A 22,071-nucleotide genomic window follows, 5' to 3' on the forward strand; every position below is an offset into this window, starting at 1 on the left:
TGAGATGATTTTCCACTTGGGATCTTTAGCACCACTAAAGAGAGAGCTGGAATGGAAGCTAAAGCTTATCTTTCTCAGCTATGATATTTGATAGAAATAAGAAACTTCTACATAAAATGAAATTTATTGGTCCAATGCCTTCTGATCCCAAGGCCATAATTTTATCTATTACTTAGTATTTTGTGAATGATGACACTTAACAATACATCTTAATTGAGTGAGAATAATTCTATTCAATTGCTCAGTAACTATATCTCAATGGAGCTGAGAAATGTGTACCATCTCTTTTCATCGCCTTTTCAGAACTTCCATATCGCTAGGAGTGAATGCCTTATGTGTCTTTTTTTCTGTGGTGCAGAGAGGGGGCATAACAGCTTTGCAGAATTCTTCTGTCAGTTAAGGAGGGTTTTAGAATCTTGGGAAAAAGTTCAGTTGGTCCTGGGGACTCGTGGAGAGAATCAGGGTCCATCTGAGCTCCTTCTTTAGATTGAAACCTGGCCTATATTTTGCAGCTTTTCTTTGAAAAATGTTAATTTAGCTAATTCCTTTGAATCTCCCTACCCTACCTTATTTCCACCTTCATTTTCCCTACCTGAATGTCTGAGAAGTTTTGAAAGGAGAGTAGATCTGAGTGTTAGTTTCAAACTCAATAGTTTAGTCAAATAGGGCTCACCCTTGTTACAAATTTACCTATTAAATCACTGTATCCAGCTTTCCTACCCCTTTTGTTACAAACCCTCTCAGGGCTGAAATAGTCTGGTTCCTCTCAGTCTCACGTTCCTGCCTCCCTTCCCCCACCTGAAGCTTTCTCTAGGCGGCTATTAGGGCTACCTTGTATCCTCTACCCTTTTCCAATCTACCCTAGAAGACAATAAACCCTGTTTGTCTTTAATCAAAACCCTTTGGCTACCTCATTAATTGATTAAAAAGAAAGGAAGGAGGAGAGAGAGAATAACATACTCTCTGGAGTTTGAGGGAAGCTGAAGGTCTCCATTTTAGAGGAAGTGAAACTTCAATACTTCTTCTAGTCCTTCCTGTGAAACTGACTAAAGCCTCACGTCAGTTTCAAGCCGTTCTTGGCTGGCTCTAACCTGGCTCTGTACAGTGTCCTTTACTTGAAGGGCTCAGTCTGTTTCTCTTCAGTGTTTGGTCTCTAACCTGAGTCTGTGTTCCCTGCTGCTGTTGCCTGCCTTAGATTAACTCATCCTCTCCCTTGCAACTCTTTGTACCTCTGTGTTATATTCGTAAACTCAGACATTCCCTTATTTCTCCTACCACCTCAACTACCAACCTTCACTATTGTACCTTCCTCATCCACTATATTGCCTTAGGGACTCACAAACCCCTATCCACAGTGCCTACCCTCAATTCCAACTAACTACAACCTATAGCCTAATCCCCTTATTACCTCCCTGTAATATTCCCTTATTACATCCTGCAAATTCCCCTATTACATGGAGCTGAGAAATGTGTGCCATTTCTTTTCTGAAACTCATTGCATTTTAAAAAAATTTATTTCTTACATGTCCATACAATTTTAAAAAGTTGTTTCCTGCCATTTTGCGTGGCACTTTCTCTCCCTCTCTCACAGCCTCCCTTCAAAATAGAAGATAATATGATATAGGTCACACTTGTGTTGCCATACTCAACATATTTCCATGGCCATCATGCTGTGGAAGAACACACATATCTCTTCCTTGAGGAAATAAAGTGAAGAATGTTTGCTTCAATCTGCATTCAGACTCTATCAATTCCTTCTATGATGATGTATTACCTTTTTAGTCATGAGTTTCTTGGAGCTGTCCTAGGTCTTTAAATTGCTGATAATAATTAATTCATTCACATTTGATGATTGTACATTGTTGTTACTATGTACAATATTATCTCTCTTCTAAAAAAACCTTTACCTTATGTCTTAGAATCAAAACTGTATTTTAGTTTGAAGGCAGAAGAGCAGTAAAGATTAGAAAACGGAAGTTAAATGACTTGCCCAGATAGCTAGGAAGTCTCTGAGGTCAGATTTGAACCCAGGACCTCTCCTCTCTAGTCCTGACTCTTATTCTACTGAGACACTTATCTGTCCCTTACAATCTTGTCTTGGTTCTTTTCACTTCCCTTTGCATCATTTCAAATAAGTGTTTCCAGGATTTTTGTTATCATATTTTGTTATTTCTAATGGCATGATAATATTCCATTGTAATTGTAGACCACAATTTGTTCAGTCATTCTCCAGTTGATGGTCTACCCTTCAGTTTTCAGTTCTTTGCCACCACAAAAAGAGTTGCTATAAATATTTTTTGTACAAATAAGTTCCTTTCCCTTATCTTTGGTCTCTTTGGGATGCCAACGCAGTAGTGTTATTGTTGGATCAAATGATGTGTCCAGTCTTATGGCCCTTTGGACATGGTTTGCAAATTGTTCTTCAGAAATATTGGATCAGTTAATAACTCCACCAACAGTATATTAATAGTCCAGTTTTGCCACATCCCTCCAACATTTAAAAATGTCTTTTGTTGTCATATTAGCTTGTCTGATAGGTGTAAGTAAGGTAGTACCTCAGAATTGTTTTAATATATGCTTCTTTAATAATGGTTTGGAGCATTTTTCTTCTGACTTAAAGATACTTTCAATTTCTTCATTTGAGAATAGGCTGGTCACATCCTTTGTCCATTTATCAATTGAGAAATGATGTGTACATTTGATTTGGTTTACTCCATATTTGAGAAATAAGACCTTTGTCAAAGATGTTTTCTATTAAGTTTTTTCCTAGTTTTTGGTTTCCCTTCTAATCTGATTGCATTGGTTTTCTTTGTGCAACACATTTTAATGTAGTCAATATTATTTGTTTTATATCTCATAAGGTTCTTTATGCCTCATTTGGACATAAATTCTTTCTTTATCTAGAGATCTGACAGGTAGACTATTCCATGTTCCATAATTTGTTTATGGTATCACACTTTATTTCTAAATTATGTATAAATTTTATTTTTCCTTGACTTATGGTGTGAGCAATTGTTCTGTGCCTAATTTTTGTCATGTTATTTTCTCATTTTTCCAGTAGTTTTTGTTGAATAGTGAGTATATTAAAAAAAAACATGGATTTTAGGGTTTGTCAAACACTGGGCAATTATGGTCATTTATGACTGTGTTGAATGCCAATTCTCTAACACTGACCTGCTACTCTATTGTTTAGCCACTATCATATTGTTTATTGGTTACTGCTTTATAATAATTGGAGATCCAGTATAGCTAAGTCACCTTCCTTAATATTTGTTTATTCTCTCCTTATTCTTGGTGTTTTGTTCTTCCAGATGAATATTATCATTATTTTTTCAAGATCTATGAAATAATTTTTAGTAGTTTGATTGACTTGGCACTGAATAGGTAAATTAATTTAGGTACCATTATTAATTTTAATAATTAACTTTGCTTATCCATGGGCAATTTATATTTTCCCAATATAGTTTTAGTTCTAATGTTATTCACATAAAAATGTTTTGGGGTAATGACCATATAGTTCCTGGGTTTGCCTTGGCATATAGACTCCAAGGTATTTTATATTGTCTACAGTTACTTTAATTGGAATTTCTCTTTCTGCCTCTTGATATTGGACTATATTAGAAATATAGAGAAATGCTAATGATTTGTGTGAGTTTATTTTATATTCTGCAACTTTGCTAAAGTTGTCAGTTGTTTCAATAATTTTTTGGTTGATTCTCTAAGTATGCGATCATATCACCTGCATAGAGTGAAAGCTTTATTTCTGCACTACTTATTTTAATTCATTCAATTTCTTCACTTATTGCTACAATTAGTATTTCTAGTACATTATTGAATAGTAGTGATGATAATGGGCATCCTTGATTCACTCCTGATCTTATTGAGAAGGCTTCTAGTTATTCCCACTACAGATGATGTTTTCAGATGGTTTTAGGTAGATATTTATTATTTTGAGGAATATTCCATTTCCCTCAATGTTCTTTAGTGTGTTTTTAAAAACAGAAATGTATGTTCTATTTTATTAAGAAGCTTTTTCTGCATCCACTATATTTCTTAACCCAACAAATTTTTTCTCCACAGGAGAGTGGAATTTTCCATTTCCTTTCTAGTGAATAATCAAATCAGTCTCCTCTTTAATCTAATTTGTTTTATGCATCCTACATGTATAGAAGTTAAATGTGTTTTAGGTCAGTCACATAGATTTGTTTCAGTAACGTGGGTCATAACTATTAAAAAGACAAAACTGACACTGAGGACTACAAAATACTAGATAACTGAGGATGCTGAAATGTTATCTTGTTCAGGTTCCATCTCTTAAAAATGATCAATGTCAAGGAAGTCTAAAAGATTCAGCCAGTTTTCCACAACTATTGGCACAGGCGGGACTAGAATCCATCTCTCTTTATTTTCAGCTCAGTGCTTATTCTGTCTCATATTCCCAGTGAAAGAAGAACAGGAACAATTTTTACATGTCTCCTTTAGAATAAACTTCTTTTATCTAAATCAATATTAATCACCATCTGATAACGATATACTATCTTCTGTCCTGTTCATTTCCAGAACAATTATGCATTTTATTCCCTTGTTCATAGATTCCCTGTGCCATATGCAGTGAAAGCTGTGGTCCTGGATTTAGACAAACCCCTCTGGAGGGGGAGCCCATCTGCTGTTTCAACTGTTCTCTGTGCCCTGAGGGGGAGATCTCCAATCAGATGGGTAAGTGTCTGCAGGATCTTTGCTCCTTAACCCATTGGACAACATAAACTGGTCTTTTGCTCTCAGGTCATATACATCACATACAACTCCGTCACTGACTGAGCACTAGGATATAAGGAAATAAGTTAAATTGGTGAAAAATACTGGGCTAAGAAGAAGTGACTTGAATAAATAATGCCCAATTAGAATACGATGTCTTGAAATGATCAGTAATGATGAATCTTGAGATGATAAATATGGTCAAAAGTGATCCTGATGGCAATGGTCAAGGGACAGTTATAGCAGAATATCATTGACAAGGAATTTTCTTGTTGTGACCATGTTAGAAATCCACAGGATTAATAAGTACTGAAACTTTCAATAAAATAAGCGATTTGGGGTTTAGGGGCTAAACTCAGAAGGCAGGAAACAAGCTTAATTTAGTTTTCTCAAAAAAGGCAGGCTCCCAGCTCCCCACAATCAACAGATCAAACAGATTCATTATCTATACAAAACAGAAACTTCACAGCAGGAAAAGGACACTATAGACAAGATACATTTAGAGGAACCTCAGTGTCATACAATCCAGGAAACACCTATATATCTTTTGTGACACATTTCTAGAATCATCAGATTTAGGAATAAACATCCTATAACAAAAGTTTTGACTTATCTTTATGGAAACAGAACTTGTAACTTTGAATGAACCATTTTGATGCTTATTGGCTGTGTCAGTGAGATAATGGGTTGAATTTTAAATAAAAGCTGATGCTGAGGAGCCTCAAATTGGAGAGGCCGCAAGGATCCTTCCAAAATCTCTGTGTGTCCTTTTGCATCTTTTCTTTCTTTTCTCTTTCTCTATTCTATATGTCATGTCCTCAGGTTTTCCTCACAGGTTAAGTACCCACATTTTTATATGGTATGTGGGCCTCCGCATATCTGATGCCCTGTGTTCCAGATTGTGTGAGGATGACTTCAGGCATGATCAAGCCGTGAGACAGACCTACGTATCTCAGGGTCTCGACTGGGGTGAGTGCCAGCAAGGTTTTAAAATATGGGTCAAAGAATTTCTTTTCATGCCTGTTATACACATTTGTTACACTGCCTAATTAAGAAATAGAAGACTAAGGCATCCGAATCTAAATTACAAGACTTAATAAAAGTGATTCTCCAATGGAATCCAGATTTCCGGGAGGAAGGAACATTGGATCCACAGGAATGGCAGGAAATAGAGTCTTTTTAAAAAGCCCAGGGACAAGATCAGACTATTGTATTCGTGGATCCGACGATTCTATTCATCCCGCTGTCTGGCAGACACGGGGATTCATGAGGACTGCCCTGGAACCTCTACGTGGTGTCCATCAAAAACTCTATCTTTATTTTATTAGACATTCCTTCAGACATGCACGATTCATTTCTCGCCCCATCTCTTCCATTCAATACTCCCTCTGTGCATCGTCCTCTTCCTCTGCCCCCCCACTTCTCCACTTCCACCTGTCCATCCATCCCTCCCGCCTCCTTCTCAACCACTTAAGTGCAAAAGGCGTTCGCTGACGTGCCTGTGGAGGAAGGGGCATCCACCTTTCCTCTGATAACTCGAGAGATCCTCAGAATCCACAACAGAGGATCAGTTTGTGGAGGTCTTTCCAATTTCTTATTGGAATCAAGCAGTTCCTCATTGCTTTCAGCACAATAATATTCTTCCTGGCCATTTTCAAAGTACAAGGGCCGCCGCCTAGGGTACGTTCTAAATGCGGAAAGGGCAGGCGCTGGGCAAGTCAGTGTGGTTCCAGATGAAAACCTAATGGAGCCACGATGAACGCAGAACAGCATTCGGGCAACTTGAATTAGGACTTGTCTCTAGCCCTTTAAAAATACGCGACCGCCATGCCCTGTCTCCCAGGGATGATAAGATCAGCAGGCGAGTCAAAGGGATATAGGAATGTTATTGCCTTCAAACCCCGCTCTCATAGAATCATTTGAAATGGGAGCTCAGGCAGTTCCTACGGGGATACATGACCCCCCAGCTCAAAGACACCCTAGGCTTGATACTGGGAAGGCCTGGGCTTATCTTGTGGGGACCAGAGATCTTCCCTGAAGTAATTGCTAAGGAACATTACTGAGAGTTAAAGATTTTAGCCAGAGCATGGAGGCTTTTCTCAATACAAAAAGGAACGAAACTAGCCCAGTTACTTTTATTATCCAGCAAGGATTCAAAAGGAGAAAAGGATAATGAAACAGAAAATTTAAATCCAGATACTTCAAAATAATATTGATCGCAGCAAATTACACTGGACAGACCTGTTTATCCCTATACATAGGCAGGAAGATGTTTAGAGGCATCTTGGACAGCTGCGCTGGTGTCTCTGTCATTGCGACTCACCGATGGCCCCCACACTGGCCAATGGCTGATTCTGTAAATCAACCAGAAGGCATTGGGACACCTGAAAAGATTAAGCAAGCAGCTAAGGAACTGGCTTGGTCAGATGATGAGAGATCTCAAGGCTCATTCAAGCCATATATTTTAGACATCCCACAAACACTCTGGGGAAAGGAAGTCTTATCTGAAGTGAATTTAACGTTACCTACATGTCCTAGTGTGCAACTGGATTTTTATTTGGGGCCCTGAATAATTCTCCCCCTCAATTTGCTGATCCACTCACATGGCTTACATCTAAGGCTATTTGGATCAATCAGTGGCCTACAAAAGGGGAGAAACTTCAACATATTAATATATTGGTACAGAAGCAGCTGGACTTAGGTCATATCAGAGAGTCCATGAGCCCATGGAACATCCCAATCTTTCCTATTCCAGAGAAATTAGGCAAACGGAGGCTAGTCCACGATTTAAGAGAAGTAAGAGAACAAATGGCAGATGTGGGTACTCTGCAGCCAGGGATTCCATCTCCTACCAAATGATTGGGTATTAATAGTTATTGATCTGAAGGATTGTTTTTTCCATATACCTTTGTTTCCTGATGATTGCCCTAGGTTTGCATTTTTGGTTCCCTTGGTGAATTTTAAAGAACCCATGAAAAGGGATGAATGGTAAATGTTACCACAAGGAATGAAGAATGGCTTCACACCATTTCAGAAATTTATAGTGTAGGCCTTAGCTCCAGTAAGGGGGAATTTTCCAGATCAATACATGTCATTATCTAGATGATATTTTGCTGGCAGCTCCATCTAAAGAAATAGTCACTTCAATGTTATCTCAGGCAGTAGAAGCTCTAGGGAAAGCTAGATTGGTTATTGCTCCAGAAAAGGTACAAATTACTCCACGCTTATAAATATTTAGGAACTAGAGTGACAAACCAAGAAATAAATCCACCAAAAAATGGAAATCTGTAGAGACTCATTGGGAACATTGAGTGACTTTCAAAATTTATTGGGTGATATTAATTGGCTTAAGCCTTTAAAAATTATTCCATGAAAAATTAAACATTTATTTAATACTCTATGGGGAGATTCAGATCTCATATCCCCTAGGACTGTAACTCCTGCAGCCAAAAGAGATCTAAGGAAAGTGGAAACAGCCTTATCTCAGGCCAAACTCTATCACAGCCCTTAGTGGTTTCAGTATTGAAAACCCAATACACCGCCCACTGCAGTTTTGCATCAGAATGAACACATTATTGAGTGGATTCACTTTTCCAATCAACAAACAAAATCTCTAACTAGTTATTTGGAACTGATAATATTGCTCATTACTCATTTTAGAAAGCAGTCTATGCAGTTGGTGGGCAATGACCCTTCTACAATTCATCTCCCTGTGGCTCAAAAGCAAGTTCAAACATTAGTCTCAAAATCTCTCTCCTGGCAAATAGTTTTTGCTGATTTCACAGGGATTATTGACAATCATATTCCTAACAACAAACTCTTGCAATTTGTAAAAATGACTCCTATTTTTTTCCCCAAATCACATCATCACACCCCATTCCCTCTGCTGTAAACACTTTCACAGATGTCTCTGCCAGTGGACATGCAGGAGCAGTCATGGAGAATCAGTTTATGCTTTTGCACACTGTATGCTCCTCCCCACAGAAAGCAGAATTAGCAGCAGTTCGCCATCTTAGAAACCTGCCACATTATATGGGATTCCCAATATGGGTGAATCTTGTAAACTCTTTGGAATCGGCTAAAATTAAACCAGTGCAGGATTCGGAATGGTTCTTATTGTTCCATACAAAATGTGATTCTGCAGAGGCAGAGTCCCTCTTACATAGCACTCATCAGGTCTCACACACACCTTCTCGGACCTTTGACAATGGGTACCTCAAGAGCAAAAGAGCTGATGGCTGCAGGATTCAAAGAAGCCATACAGCCACAGAACTTATGACATCAGAATGCTAGATCACACAGATCACAATTTTCTATGACCAGAAGGCAGGCTCACGAAATTATACAGCAATGCACATTCAGTTCCCCATCTCCTTCTACTCCTCTGCCTCCAGGAGTTAACTCCAGGGCTCTGGAGGCAAATCAATTATGGCAAATGAATGTGACAGAGTATGCCGCATTTGGAAGGCTCAAATATATACATGTGGTCCTAGAAACATTCTCATACCATTTGGGCCTCAGCTCATTCATCACATGTCATTTCACATTTGTTAGAAACATTTGCACACCTGGGAATTCCCAAACAATTGAAAACAGACAATGGCAATGTTTATACCAGCAAGAGATTTGCAAAATTCTGCAAATTATGGAATATGGAGCCTAAGATTGGTATTCCAGGAAATTTAACAGGGTAAGCCATTGTAGAAAGGGCTAACAGGACTATTAAACTCAAATACAAAAACAAAAAGGAGAATATCAGGCCATATATGAAGGGAATATTACATGACCCAAAACCTGTTACTCCTAACAGACTCTTAAAGTGAATACTTTTAACAATTAATCATTTTAACATTCTGGAAGGATTACTGGTTACACCTATGCAAAAGCATTTTGAAAATAATGAAAAGAAAAACTCTGAACAAAAAACTCTGGTCTATTGGAGATTTATAGGGGAAACAGGGTGGAGTCAGCCTGATGGAATTTTAACATGGGATTGAGGTTTTGCTTGTGTGTCCACAGACAATAGGCATGTCTGGTTACCCACCAGACTCATCAAACCATGTAGAAGAAATCCAGATCAACTCACAGAGGCAGTGGTTGACACTCCAGGACGACCATGTGGCAAGGATGCGACAGAGCACAAGAAGGACACAGGAGACAAAACCTCTGACATAGGGACAAGTCAAGAGGACAATCTCTGGAAGTGGGACACCTAAGGCCACTGTTAATTTACTCATAGTTGTATTGACTGTTATCTCTTTAGCAGTCGATAGGAATGTTGAGGTCTATTGGTCTATATTATCCAAATCCCCTCTCCCAAAAATGTTAACAACTTGACAAACCGCCCCTTGTGTATGTAAATGATAAAAGTGGCTGCCTCATCCCCTATTGGCAAAAGATATTCCTTTAGAATCTGAAGGGGCTAGATATAATTATTTGGGAATGTCAGTGTACCCTCCTCCTCATCTCTCTCTCCCCCCACCCCCACCCCTTGTAGCCGATGTGCACTTCCACTGGTTTCCTCATGTGTCATTGATCAATACCCATTTCCATATTATTGATAATTGCACTAGGGTAGTCATTAAGAGTCTACATCCCAAATCGTGTCTGCATCAACTCATGTGTTCCAGCAGTTGTTTTTCTTCTGTGTTTCCACTCCTGTAGCTCTTCCTCTAAATGTGGGTAGCGTTCTTTTCCATAAATCCCTCAGAATTGTCCTGGGTCATTGCATTGCTGCTAGTACAGTAGTCCATTATATTCAATTTTACCATAGTGTATCAGTCTCTGTGTATAATGTTTCCTGGTTCTGCTCCTTTAACTCTGCATCAATTCCTGGAGGTCTTTCCAGTTCACATGGAATTCCTCCACTTTATTATTCCTTTGAGCACAATAGTATTCCATCACCATCAGATACCACAATTTGTTTAACCATTCCCCAATTGAAGGGCATACCCTAGTTTTGCAGGATTTTGCCACCACAAAGAGCATGGCTATAAATATTTTTGAATATGTCTTTTTCCCTATGATCTCTTTGGGGTACAAATCCAGCAATGGTATGGTTGGATCAAAGAGCAGACAACCTTTTAGCGATCTTTGGGCATAGTTCCAAATTGCCATGCAGAATGGTTGGATTAATTCACAACTCCACCAGCAATGCATTAGTGTCCCAATTTTGCCACATCCCCTCCAACATTTATTACTTTCCTTTGGTGTCATGTTAGCTAATCTGCTAGGTGTGAGGTGGCACCTTAGAGTTGTTTTGATTTGCATTTCTCTAATTATTAGAGATTTAGAATACTTTCTCATATGCTTATTGATAGTTTTGATTCCTTTATCTGAAAATTGCCTATTCATGTCCCTTGCCCATATATCAGTTGAGGAATGGCTTAATTTTTTATACAATTGATTTAACTCCTTGTATATTTGAGTAATCAGACCTTTGTCAGAGGTTTTTGTTATAAAGATTTTTCCCAATTTATTGCTTCCCTTTTAATTTTGGTTGCATTGGTTTTGTTTGTACAAACAATTTTAATTTAATGCAATCAAAATTATTCATTTTACATTTTGTAATTTTTTCTAACTCTTGCTTGGCTTTAAAATCTGACCTTTCCCAAAGATCTGACAAGTATACTATTGTGTGTTCACCTAATTTACTTATATTTTCCTTCTTTATACTCATGTTATTCACCCATTCTGAATTTATCTTGGTTTAGGGTGTGAGATGTTTAGACCCAATCTCTACCATATGGTTTTCCAATTTTCCCAACAGTTTTTGTCAAATAGTGGATTTTTGTGCCCAAAACCAGGCTCTTTGGGTTTATCATAGACTGTCTTGCTGAGGTCACTTACCCCAAGTCTATTCCACTGATCCTTCCTTCTGTCTCTTAACCAGTACCATATTGTTTTGATGATCACTGTTTTATAGTACAATTTAATATCTGGTACTGCTGGGTCATGTTCCTTCACATTTTTTCATTATTTCCCTTGATATTCTTGATCTTTTGTTCTTCCAAATGAACTTTGTTATAGTTTTTTCTAATTCAGTAAAAAAGTTTTTTGGTAGTTTGATAGGTATGACACTAAATAAGTAAATTAATTTGGGTAGGATGGTCATTTTTATTATGTTAGCTCATCCTATCCATGATCACTGAATGTTTTTCCAGTTGTTTAGATCTAGTTCTAATTGTTTGGAAAGTGTTTTGTAGTTGTATTTGTATAATTCCTGTGTTTGTTTTGGCAGATAGATTCCTAATATTTTATATTGTCTAGGGTGATTTTAAATGGCATTTCTCTTTCTAACTCTTGCTGCTGTGATGTGTTGGAAATATATAAAAATTCTGATGATTTATGTGCATTTATTTTGTATCCTGCAACTTTGCTGAAATTGTTGATTATTTCCACTAGCTTTTTAGTTGATTCTCTAGGATTTTTTAAGTAGACCATCTTATCTTCTGCAAAGAGTGATAGCTTGGTCTCCTCATTGCCTATTTTAATACCTTCAATTTCTTCTTCTTCTCTAATTGCTACTGCTAGTGTTTTTAGTACAATGTTAAATAGATATATAAATAAATAAATAAATAATAGAGTTAAATAGAGGTGATAATGGGCATCCTTGTTTCATGCCTGATCTTATTGGGAAGGCTTCTAATTTATCCCCATTGCATATGATGCTTGTTGATGGGTTTAGATATATACTATTTATTATTTTTAGGAAAGACTCTTCTATTCCTATACTTTCTTGTGTTTTCAGTAGGAAAGGGTGTTGTATTTTGTCTAAGGCTTTTTCAGCATCTATTCAGATAATCATGTGATTTTTGTTTGTTAGCTTTTTGGTTTTCCTAATGTTGAACCATCCTTGCATTCCTGGTATAAATCCCACCTGATCATGATGGATAACCCTCTTGATCAACTTGCTGGAGTCTCTTTGCTAGTATTCTGTTTAAGATTTTTGCATCTATGCTCATTAAGGAGATTGGTCTGTAGTTTTCTTTCTCTGTTTTTGGTCTGCCTGGCTTTGGAACCAGTACCATGTTAGTGTCATAAAAGGAATTTGTCAGGACTTCTTTGCTTATTATGTCAAAGAATTTGTATAGTATTGGGATTAGTTGTTCTTTGAATGTCTGATAGAATTCACTTATGAATCCATTGGGCCCTGGTGATTTTTTCTTAGGGAGTTCTTTGATGACTTGTTCAATTTCTTTTTCTGATATGGGATTATTTAAGTATTCTATTTCTTCTGCTGTTAATCTAGGCACTTTATATTTTTGTAAATATTCATCCACATCATCTACATTGCTATATATTTATTACCATATAATTGGGCAAAATAGTTTTTAATTATTGGCCTTAATTTCCTCTTCATTACAGGTGAGGTTTCCTTTTCATCTTTGATACCGTTAATTTGGTTTTCTTCTTTCCTTTTTTAAAATTAGATTGACTTGTACTTTGTCTATTTTATCTGTTTTTACAAAATACCAGCTGCTAGTCTTATTTATTATTTTACTTCTTTTTCTGCCCCATCCCTTCTTATTCCCCTCTTATTTTTCTTTACTGTCTTTTTAAGCTACCCACACACACTTTCCTTCCTTAGTATTTCTTCCCTCCCCACCAGTCCATTTGTTACCCTTCTACTTCTCTATAGGGCATGAATCAATTCTCTGCCCCAATGGATCTGATTGTTCTTCCTTCTTTGAGTTAATTTCAATGCATGTAAGAATTAAGTATTTCCTGTTTTGAACCTCTTTACCCATCCAGTGTATTGGCCTTCTCCCCTACTCCCACCATGCGCTTCTTTATGAAATATAAATTAATTCCATTTTGTCTCTTTTCCCATTTCTCTTAATATTATCCTCTTTTTTACCTCTAGTTATATATATATATATATATTTTTTTACATACACATATATATCTTGATATTTCATCCTATACAGTTTGTCACTGTTCCCTTTGTTAACTTAGAAAAAATGCGGGACTATTAAATAGTCATAAAACCACTCTTTAATCAAGGGAAAGGGGGATGAGGGCTACTTGGCCTCTTATGCAGAGCTGCGCCTTGTGCAGAGCCTAAAGGAACACTGCTTCGCTCTGCTCCCTGATCCCCTGGGAGTGACACCGTGCTAGATGACCACTCCTAGGGACAAAGGAAATTGGGGAACTTATATACCTTTTGGGAAGATCCAGGGGGCTGGGAGAGATGATTGACATTATACTGACAGGATACAATCAAGCTAGAGAAAGGGATCATATCTAGAGGCTAGGGTGTAGGGGAAAGGGGCTGCTTACATAATGGATACTAAAGGATGGTCTCTGCCCAGGTGTGTCCTCCTGGGTAAGGGTCTCAGATACAATGGGCAAGACTACCTAGGACAAAAGGGTATTTAGCATTTACCCTGGGGTCCATTATTCAGTCTGCAACTGCTAGCTTGAGATTCCCTTCAGGGTGGATTCCCACCGGAACAGGGAACAAGCACAAGCTTTGGGGGTCTCCAACCTACAAACTATTTCTAAACTTGGGGTTCATCATACCTCACTAAGCTACAAGTTTGGGGTCTCTAGATTCCATGTCGACACCTTCAAGTATACTTCTTCTAGCTACCCTGATGATAATAATTTTTTAAACACTTACCTTCCATCTTGGACTCAATACTGTATACTGGCTCCAAGGCAGAAGAGTGGTAAGAGCTAGGCAATGAGGGTCAAGTGAGTTGCTCAGGGTCACACAGCTAGGAAGTGTCTAAGGCCAGATTTGAACCTAGGACCTTCCATCTCTAGACCTGCCTCTCAATCCATTGAGCTACCCAGCTGCCCCTGATAATAATTTTTAAGAATTAGCAATATCATTTTTTCTTTTTTTAATATTTATTTTTTAGAAAAGTTAACATGGTTACATGATACATGCTCTTACTTTCCCCTTCACCCACCCAACTTCCCCTCCCCCCCCATAGCCGGTGCACATTTCCACTGATTTTAACATGTTTCATTGATCAAGACTTATTTCCAAATTGTTGATAGTTGCATTGGTGTGGTAGTTTCGAGTCTACATCCCCAATCATGTCTGCCTCAACCCATGTGTTTAAACAGTTGCTTTTCTTCTGTGTTTCCACTCCTGCAGTTCTTCCTCTGAATGTGGGTAGCATTCTTTTCCATAAATCCCTCAGAATTGTCCTGGGTCATTGCATTGCTGCTAGTACAGAAGTCCATTACATTCGATTTTACCACAGTGTATCAGTCTCTGTGTACAATGTTCTTCTGGCTCTGCTCCTTTCACTCTGCATCAGTTCCTGGAGGTCTTTCCAGTTCACATGGAATTCCTCCACTTTATTATTCCTTTGAGCACAATAGTATTCTATCACCAGTATATGTCACAATTTGTTCATCCATTACCCAATTGAAGGGCATACCCTCATTTTCCAGTTTTTTGCCACCACACAAAGCACAGCTATAAATATTTTTGTACAAGTCTGTTTATCTATGATCTCTTTAGGGTACAAACCCAGCAATGGTATGGCTGGATCAAAGGGCAGGCATTCTTTTATAGCCCTTTGAGCATAGTTCCAAATTACCAACCAGAATGGTTGGATCAGTTCACAACTCCACCAGCAATGCATTAATGTCCCAATTTTGCCACATCCCCTCCAACATTCATTACTCTCCCCTTCTATCATTTTAGCCAATCTGCTAGGTGTGAGGTGATACCTCAGAGTTGTTTTGATTTGCATTTCTCTAATTATTAGAGATTTAGAAACCTTTCTCATGTGCTTATTGATACTTTTGATTTCTCTACCTGAAAATTGCCTATTCATGTCCCTTGCCCATTTATAAATTGGCTTGATTTTTTTATACAATTGATTTAACTCCTTGTATATTTGAGTAATTAGACCCCTGTCAGAGTTTTTTGTTATAAAGATTTTTCCCAATTGTTGTTTCCCTTCTGATTTTGACTGCATTGTTTTTGTTTGTAAAAAAGCTTTTTAATTTAATATAATCAAAATAATTTATTTTACATTTTGTAATTTTCTCTAACTCTTGCTTGGTTTTAAAAATCTTTCCTTTCCCAGAGATCTGACAAGTATACTATTCTGTGTTCACTTAACTTATTTATAGTTTCCCTCTTTATATTCAAGTCATTCACCCATTTTGAATTTATCTTGGTGTAGGGTGTGGTTTTTTCTCTATGAATGTTTAGAAGTCTTCAATTTTATTAAATGACCATACTTTCCCCTGCAGGAATATAGCCAGTTTTGTTGGGTAGTTAATTCTTGGTTGTAGATCCAATTCCCTTGCTTTCTGGAATATTATATTCCATGCCTTTTGGTCCTTCAGTGTAGATGCAGCCAGATCCTGTGTTATCCTAACTGTGGTTCCCTGGTATCTGAATGACTTCTTTTTAGCAGCTTTTAATATTTTTTTCTTTGGTCTGATAGTTCTTGAATTTGGCTATAATATTACTGGGAGTTGTCAGTTGTGAATTAAATCTAGGAGGTGATCTGTGGATTCTTTCAGTCTCCACTTTTCCCTCTTGTTTGAGGATGTCAGGGCAGTTTTCTTATATAATTTCCTGTAGGATGATATCCAGGCTTTTTCTTTTGTCATGATGTTCCAGTAGTCCAATAATTCTTAAATTGTCTCTCCATGATCTGTTTCCCAGATCTGAGGTTTTGTCAATGAGGTGTTTCATATTTTCCTCAAATTTTTCATTCTTTGATTTTGTTTTATAGGTTCTTGCTGCCTTGTGCAGGCATTTGCTTCTAGTTGTTGAATTCTAAGTTTTAAAGACTGAATTTCATCTCTGGCTTTTTTGGTTATCCTTCACCTTGTGGTCTGATTTTCATTGTAGGTTATCTTTCACCTTCTTTGCCTCGTTTTCAAGCTGGGAAATTTTGGCTTTCAAGACACTTTTTTCTTGTTTTAGTTCATGTATTTCCTTTTTCTAATTGTCTTCAGTCTCTCTTAATTATTTTTGAATTGTATTTTGAGTTCTTCCAAAGTCTGTGTCCAATTCCCTGTAGTTTCTGTGTTTTTTCTTGGAGTTCCTTGGCATTCCTCTGTTTCATTTGCTTTTTGTTCAATTCCTGGATATAAACTGTTGATTGTAATTTCTTTTTCATTTTTCTGTTGTTTACTCACATTTTTTCCTTCTTTACCCCTGTAATTGGCTGCAATCTTGCTCCTCTGATTCTTTGCTGGATCTGTGGGTTTGGGCTATTTTGTCTTGAAGAGGCTTTTTCTCTGCTCTGTTAATTAGGATAAGCTGATGGTTTTAATGAGCTTTGATGTAAGATCTTCCCCAGCTGCCAACAGATGTTTGTAGCTCTATACTCTGCAGTCTATGGAGGAGTGGTGTCAGAGCTTCCCTGCCCTCTGAAGACTTCTTATCTGCCCTATTGATGGGATTAAGCCAGGGTGAATTTGAACTTCACAGCTTGATGTGCTCTGAGGCCAAAACCTGGAGAGAATTGGTGGGGGGCAAGATGGAGAATTTTTGCTGAGATTAGGCTGCCCTCTCTGCCTTTTCTACCCAGAAAGCCTGGAGGAGGTTTTCTCCTACAGCTGCCTCCCTGCTATCTTTGTTCAACTCCCTGAGCCCAGCACAGCTGTGCCAGCAAGGCCCTCCCTTTGGACTAGCCCCCTTGGCTGCCCAGAGATTCCAGGAACAGCTGGAGACTCAGCACAGCATGTAAGGGAAGGGCCTTGGGATCTTCCTTCTCCCTTACCCTCAAACCCAACAGTTCAAGAATTCAGGCTTTTTTAGGGCTACTTCTTGAGCTGAGTTGAGCAGGATGATCCCCCAGCTCTGTCCTGTTGTTAGATTTGGTTTTCTTTCCCCTCGAAGCACCTTGTTTTTCATTTCCGTGTAAAACAGTATCAGAGGTCTAAAGCTTTTCTGTGTCTAAGCTGCCATCTTCCCAGAATCCCAGTGTCTTTCAGTCATCTTTTTATCTATCTTGTTCATCTGTTTAATTGCAGTCTGCCAAAGAGGATGCCTAAAGAAAGCTTATGTAAAACAAATGCAGCCCAGGACAGCATTTTATCATCTATCATCTTCGATCTGCCTTAAAAAACCAAGGGGAAGGTGAAAAGATCAGAACTGAGGAATTGTGAGATAATAAATATAGTCAAAACTGATCCTGATGGCAATGGTCAAAGGACAGTTAAAGTAGGATATCATTGCAAAGACAATTTTTTTATTGTGACCATGCTAGAAATCCACAGGATTGATAAATACCGAAACCTTCAATAAAATAAGCAATTTGGGGTTTAGGGGCTAAATTAAGAAGGCAGGAAACAAGCTTAATTTAGCTTTCTCAAAAAAGGCAGGCTCCCAGATCCCCATAATCAACAGAACAAGTAGATTCATTATCTATACAAAATACAAGCTTTACAGGAGGAAACATACACTATAGACAAGTCACATTCAGAGGAACCTCAGTGAGGTCTCAACCATGTCATACTATCCAGGAAAAACCCACATCTTTTGTGACACATTGCTAGAATCATCAGACTTAGGAATAAATATCCTGTAGCAAAAGTTTTGACTCATCTGGAAGCAGAACTTATAACTTTGAATGAACAATTGTGATGCTTATCATCTGTGTTAGTGAGATAATAATGGTTTGAATTGTAAATAAAAGCTGATGCTGAGGAGCCTCAAATTGGAGAGGCTTCAATGGTCCTACCAAAATCTGTCTGTGTTTCTTTCTGCATCTTATCTTTCGTTTCTCTCTCTCTTTTCCATATTTTGTTTATCATCAGCCTTCCCTCATATGTTAAGAACCCAGTTTTTTATATGTTCGCTGTGCTGTAATAATGTCCATATTCAAAATAATAGCTATAAAATTTTGAAAAAAGCTGTCTTTCCCTGTCTCTTTGTAAAATTCATTTGCATGGTCTTTTCCTGGTTTTACATTTGATGGGAGAGAACTGCCTGGAGTGTGAAGGAATATGCATTCTATCTTGATGGGATAGAGCTCAGTTTATGTACGTCTGGGTATAACATTTTTTAGAGACTTTAGATTAATTTAGATTTTTAGAAATTATACTCAGAGGAAAGAGGTACTCTTGGTATATGCTAGATATTCTGTCAATCCTACCCTTTGCCATATTTCAACATTATATATTGATAAATCATCCAAAAATGAAGTATGTTCTCCATTATGTGTAAGAGCTGTATTCTCTCTAAGAATTTTGTCAAAGAGACTTTGCTTTTCTTTTCAGTCACTGTGGGCTGGGTTATTTATTATGTAACCCCATTAGTGTGATACCCTGTGATAATCATAGCTTATGCAAGAGTAAACTTTCAATAGTTAAAGACATGTAAGTTTTAATACAATGTATATAGTAACATATTAGAATCATTCTTTGCCTCTGTATGTAAATGATTTCAAACCTCTAAACATCTTATCTTGATTGTAGGATTTCAGAATCAGATAACTTTAGAGTTGGAAGGGTGCTCCACAGGGGATGAAAAATAAACCACCTGGGCATGGGAAAGGGAAGAATCTGGAAAGTTTTTAAACTACTTGATAAAATTGGAGGAAGGAAACTTTCAATCCTTTCCCAATATCCTCTCAGCATGAATTAAGTGGATGGCACTGAAATAAACCCAGCGAATGGGGCTAGATGTACTGATTGAGTCTCAGCTCCCTTCAAATGAGGTCAAACACTTGCATGTTTCTTTCCATTCTTTGCATGTATTTTTCTTGACTTAGTGTTTTCCACAGAAGTGTCAGGAGGTCCATAAAATGCTAAAAGCAACCACAATTTCTTTTCTACATTTTAACTCAACCCAGGATGACATCAGTTCTACTTTGATGGTAGTACTTAGGGATATGAGGGAGAGCTAGTGGCACAGGATAAAGAGGAACAAGGGGAGGTACTACTCATCCTAGAGGTCTGAATACTATCAGATATTGGAGGATTCAGAGATATTTGTTCTTCACTTATGGAGGTTCCTTTGGGATGTGAATAAGAGACTCTTCAGAAGATGGAAGTGAATGCAATGACATTGGTGATTCCATGAGAGAGCTCTCATGTTCTGGTACCTGGGCTGTATCAGAGCCTGGCTGCTCATTCTTTTGTTATTTTGGAACACCTACCCACATCACACAAAACAATAGGACAGGGTTATAGGCAAGGTCCAGGGACTCTGGATGGAAGGACAGATTCTCCAGCAGACATTTTTAGTTAGTGAGATGGCAAACATTCATTCAGGGGATATGTTCCCAGCACTAAATTAAGTCCTGGAGATATAAACAAAGGCAAAACTTTCCCTATATTAAGGGAAGTTATATCATAAGGGGAAGGCAAATAAGTGGTAAATAGAAAATATATACAGAGCAGATGAGGGTAATGTGAGGGCAGAAGGAAAACACCATGGAGAGAAATACAAAAGGCCTTCTGCAGATGATAGGAATTGACTTCTGTCTTGAAAGGGGCTTGAAAATACAAAAGAGAAAGGTGAAAAGAGAGAAGGCATTCATAGCATGAGGTACAACTCCCTATTTGTAATACAGTTACACATGAAATATAGATATCTATAAATTTGCTGGACATCTAATAGAGACTATTGAAAAAATGTTGTACTGTTATCTGTTGTTTAGTAGGACATGAGGACTTTATGGGTAGATATTGTTGTTCCATTATTTCTGTCTGCGACTCAAGCATGTTACTTAGTGAGTTCCTGACCCACAGTAAGCAGATGATGATTTGTTGATTTCTTGCTAAATATCTAGGAAACTTCTCAGATGATCAAATCTATAGTTATTGCTAGTGCATAATAGATTCAGAAAGGATCTGGAGAACAGTGTGATGGAGTTCCAGTTTCTATGTCTATTGTCCAATGAAAATGGACTCGTAAGACAAGTTTGTATTTAGTTAGAAAAGCTGAATACTGAAAGAATGAAATCAATTAAAAATAATGAGTATAAATAGAGTGAGACTGGATTGGGTACTAGGTTACTTATCAATGACCTTCTCCCAGTATGTCTTGGGAATTAATCAATATTATTTTGAGGAATTATATATCTTTTCTCCATGTAGGGATAGGGATAAATTGTTAAATCTAAAATCCTAAGAATTTGTTTGTCCCTGGGCAGATATGAAGCATTGTGTGAAGTGCCACGAAGATGAGTATCCAAATGAGGAAAGAAATCGATGCCTCCCCAAGGTTGTGACTTTCTTGGATGTTTCAGACCCATTGGGTCTGCCTCTGATCTGTGTGGCTCTTTCCTTCTCTTTAATGACAGTTTTGGTTCTTTGGATATTTTTGAAGTTTCAAGACACCCCCATAGTCAAAGCCAATAACCGGGCTCTCAGCTACACTCTCCTCATCTCCCTCAATTTTTGTTTCCTCTGCTCCTTGCTCTTCATTGGCCGTCCTTCATCAGCCACCTGCCTCCTCAGACAAACAACATTTGGGATTGTGTTCACTGTAGCTGTGTCCTCCATTTTGGCCAAAACCATCATGGTAGTCCTGGCTTTCAGGCTCACAACACCGGGGAGCAGGGGAAGAATGTGGGTGCAATCCAGAGTGTCCAACTGTGTTGTCATTATCTGTTCTGGGATTCAAGTGATTCTCTGTGGCATCTGGTTGGGAATTGCTCCTCCTTTCCCAGACATAGATACACACTCTGAACCAGATCAGATCATCATTGGTTGCAATGAGGGTTCTGCCCTTGCCTTCTACTCTGTCCTGGGCTACATGGGCTTCCTAGCCCTGTGCAGCTTCATGGTGGCTTTCCTGGCCAGGAACCTCCCTGACACCTTCAATGAGGCCAAGTTCATCACCTTCAGCATGTTGGTGTTCTGCAGTGTGTGGGTCTCCTTCCTCCCGACATATCAGAGCACGAAGGGGAAGGCCATGGTGGTGGTGGAGATCTTCTCCATCCTGGCCTCCAGTGCTGGAATAATGAGCTGCATCTTTATTCCGAAGTGTTATGTGATCCTGCTGAAACCAGATAGAAATACCCAGGAAAGGATAAAGAATAATGTAGATCCCAGAGAGAGGAATTATTCTGGATCATTGACTGCTCATTCCTATCAGAAGTTTAATCAGTTTTGAGGGTCAGTATAAGAGTATGGTCTGGGCCTCGGTACATTCCACCTCTTGACTCTTGTCTATGATAGAATAATTCCAAATGATGCCTCCCCTGAATTGTCTCTGCCCTAAGATGAGCTTTCAAAGCCTTCACAAGCCATGGAAATACAACTTACCATAAAGTCAGAATTGAGGGTTGATTTTTACACGTATAAACACTGTCTTCTTCAGCAGATAACTTGCCATTTTCTGTTGTACTACCTAGACATAATAAAATGTTC

At 38.1% G+C, this 22,071-nt stretch overlaps 1 protein-coding gene across 1 annotated transcript in view; it reads left to right on the forward strand.

Annotated features, from left to right (window-relative positions):
- Nucleotides 1-21,814, forward strand: part of LOC123246180 (vomeronasal type-2 receptor 26-like) — a 33,423-nt gene extending 11,609 nt beyond the window's left edge. The window contains exon 6 of the mRNA XM_044675120.1: nucleotides 20,850-21,814. Within this exon, the coding sequence (XP_044531055.1) occupies nucleotides 20,850-21,814 (965 nt within the window). The remainder of the gene's footprint in view (nucleotides 1-20,849) is intronic.
- Nucleotides 21,815-22,071: the final 257 nt, after the last annotated feature.

Source organism: Gracilinanus agilis, chromosome 1 (genome assembly GCF_016433145.1).
Source record: "Gracilinanus agilis isolate LMUSP501 chromosome 1, AgileGrace, whole genome shotgun sequence".
NCBI classification, from domain to species: Eukaryota; Metazoa; Chordata; class Mammalia; order Didelphimorphia; family Didelphidae; genus Gracilinanus; species Gracilinanus agilis.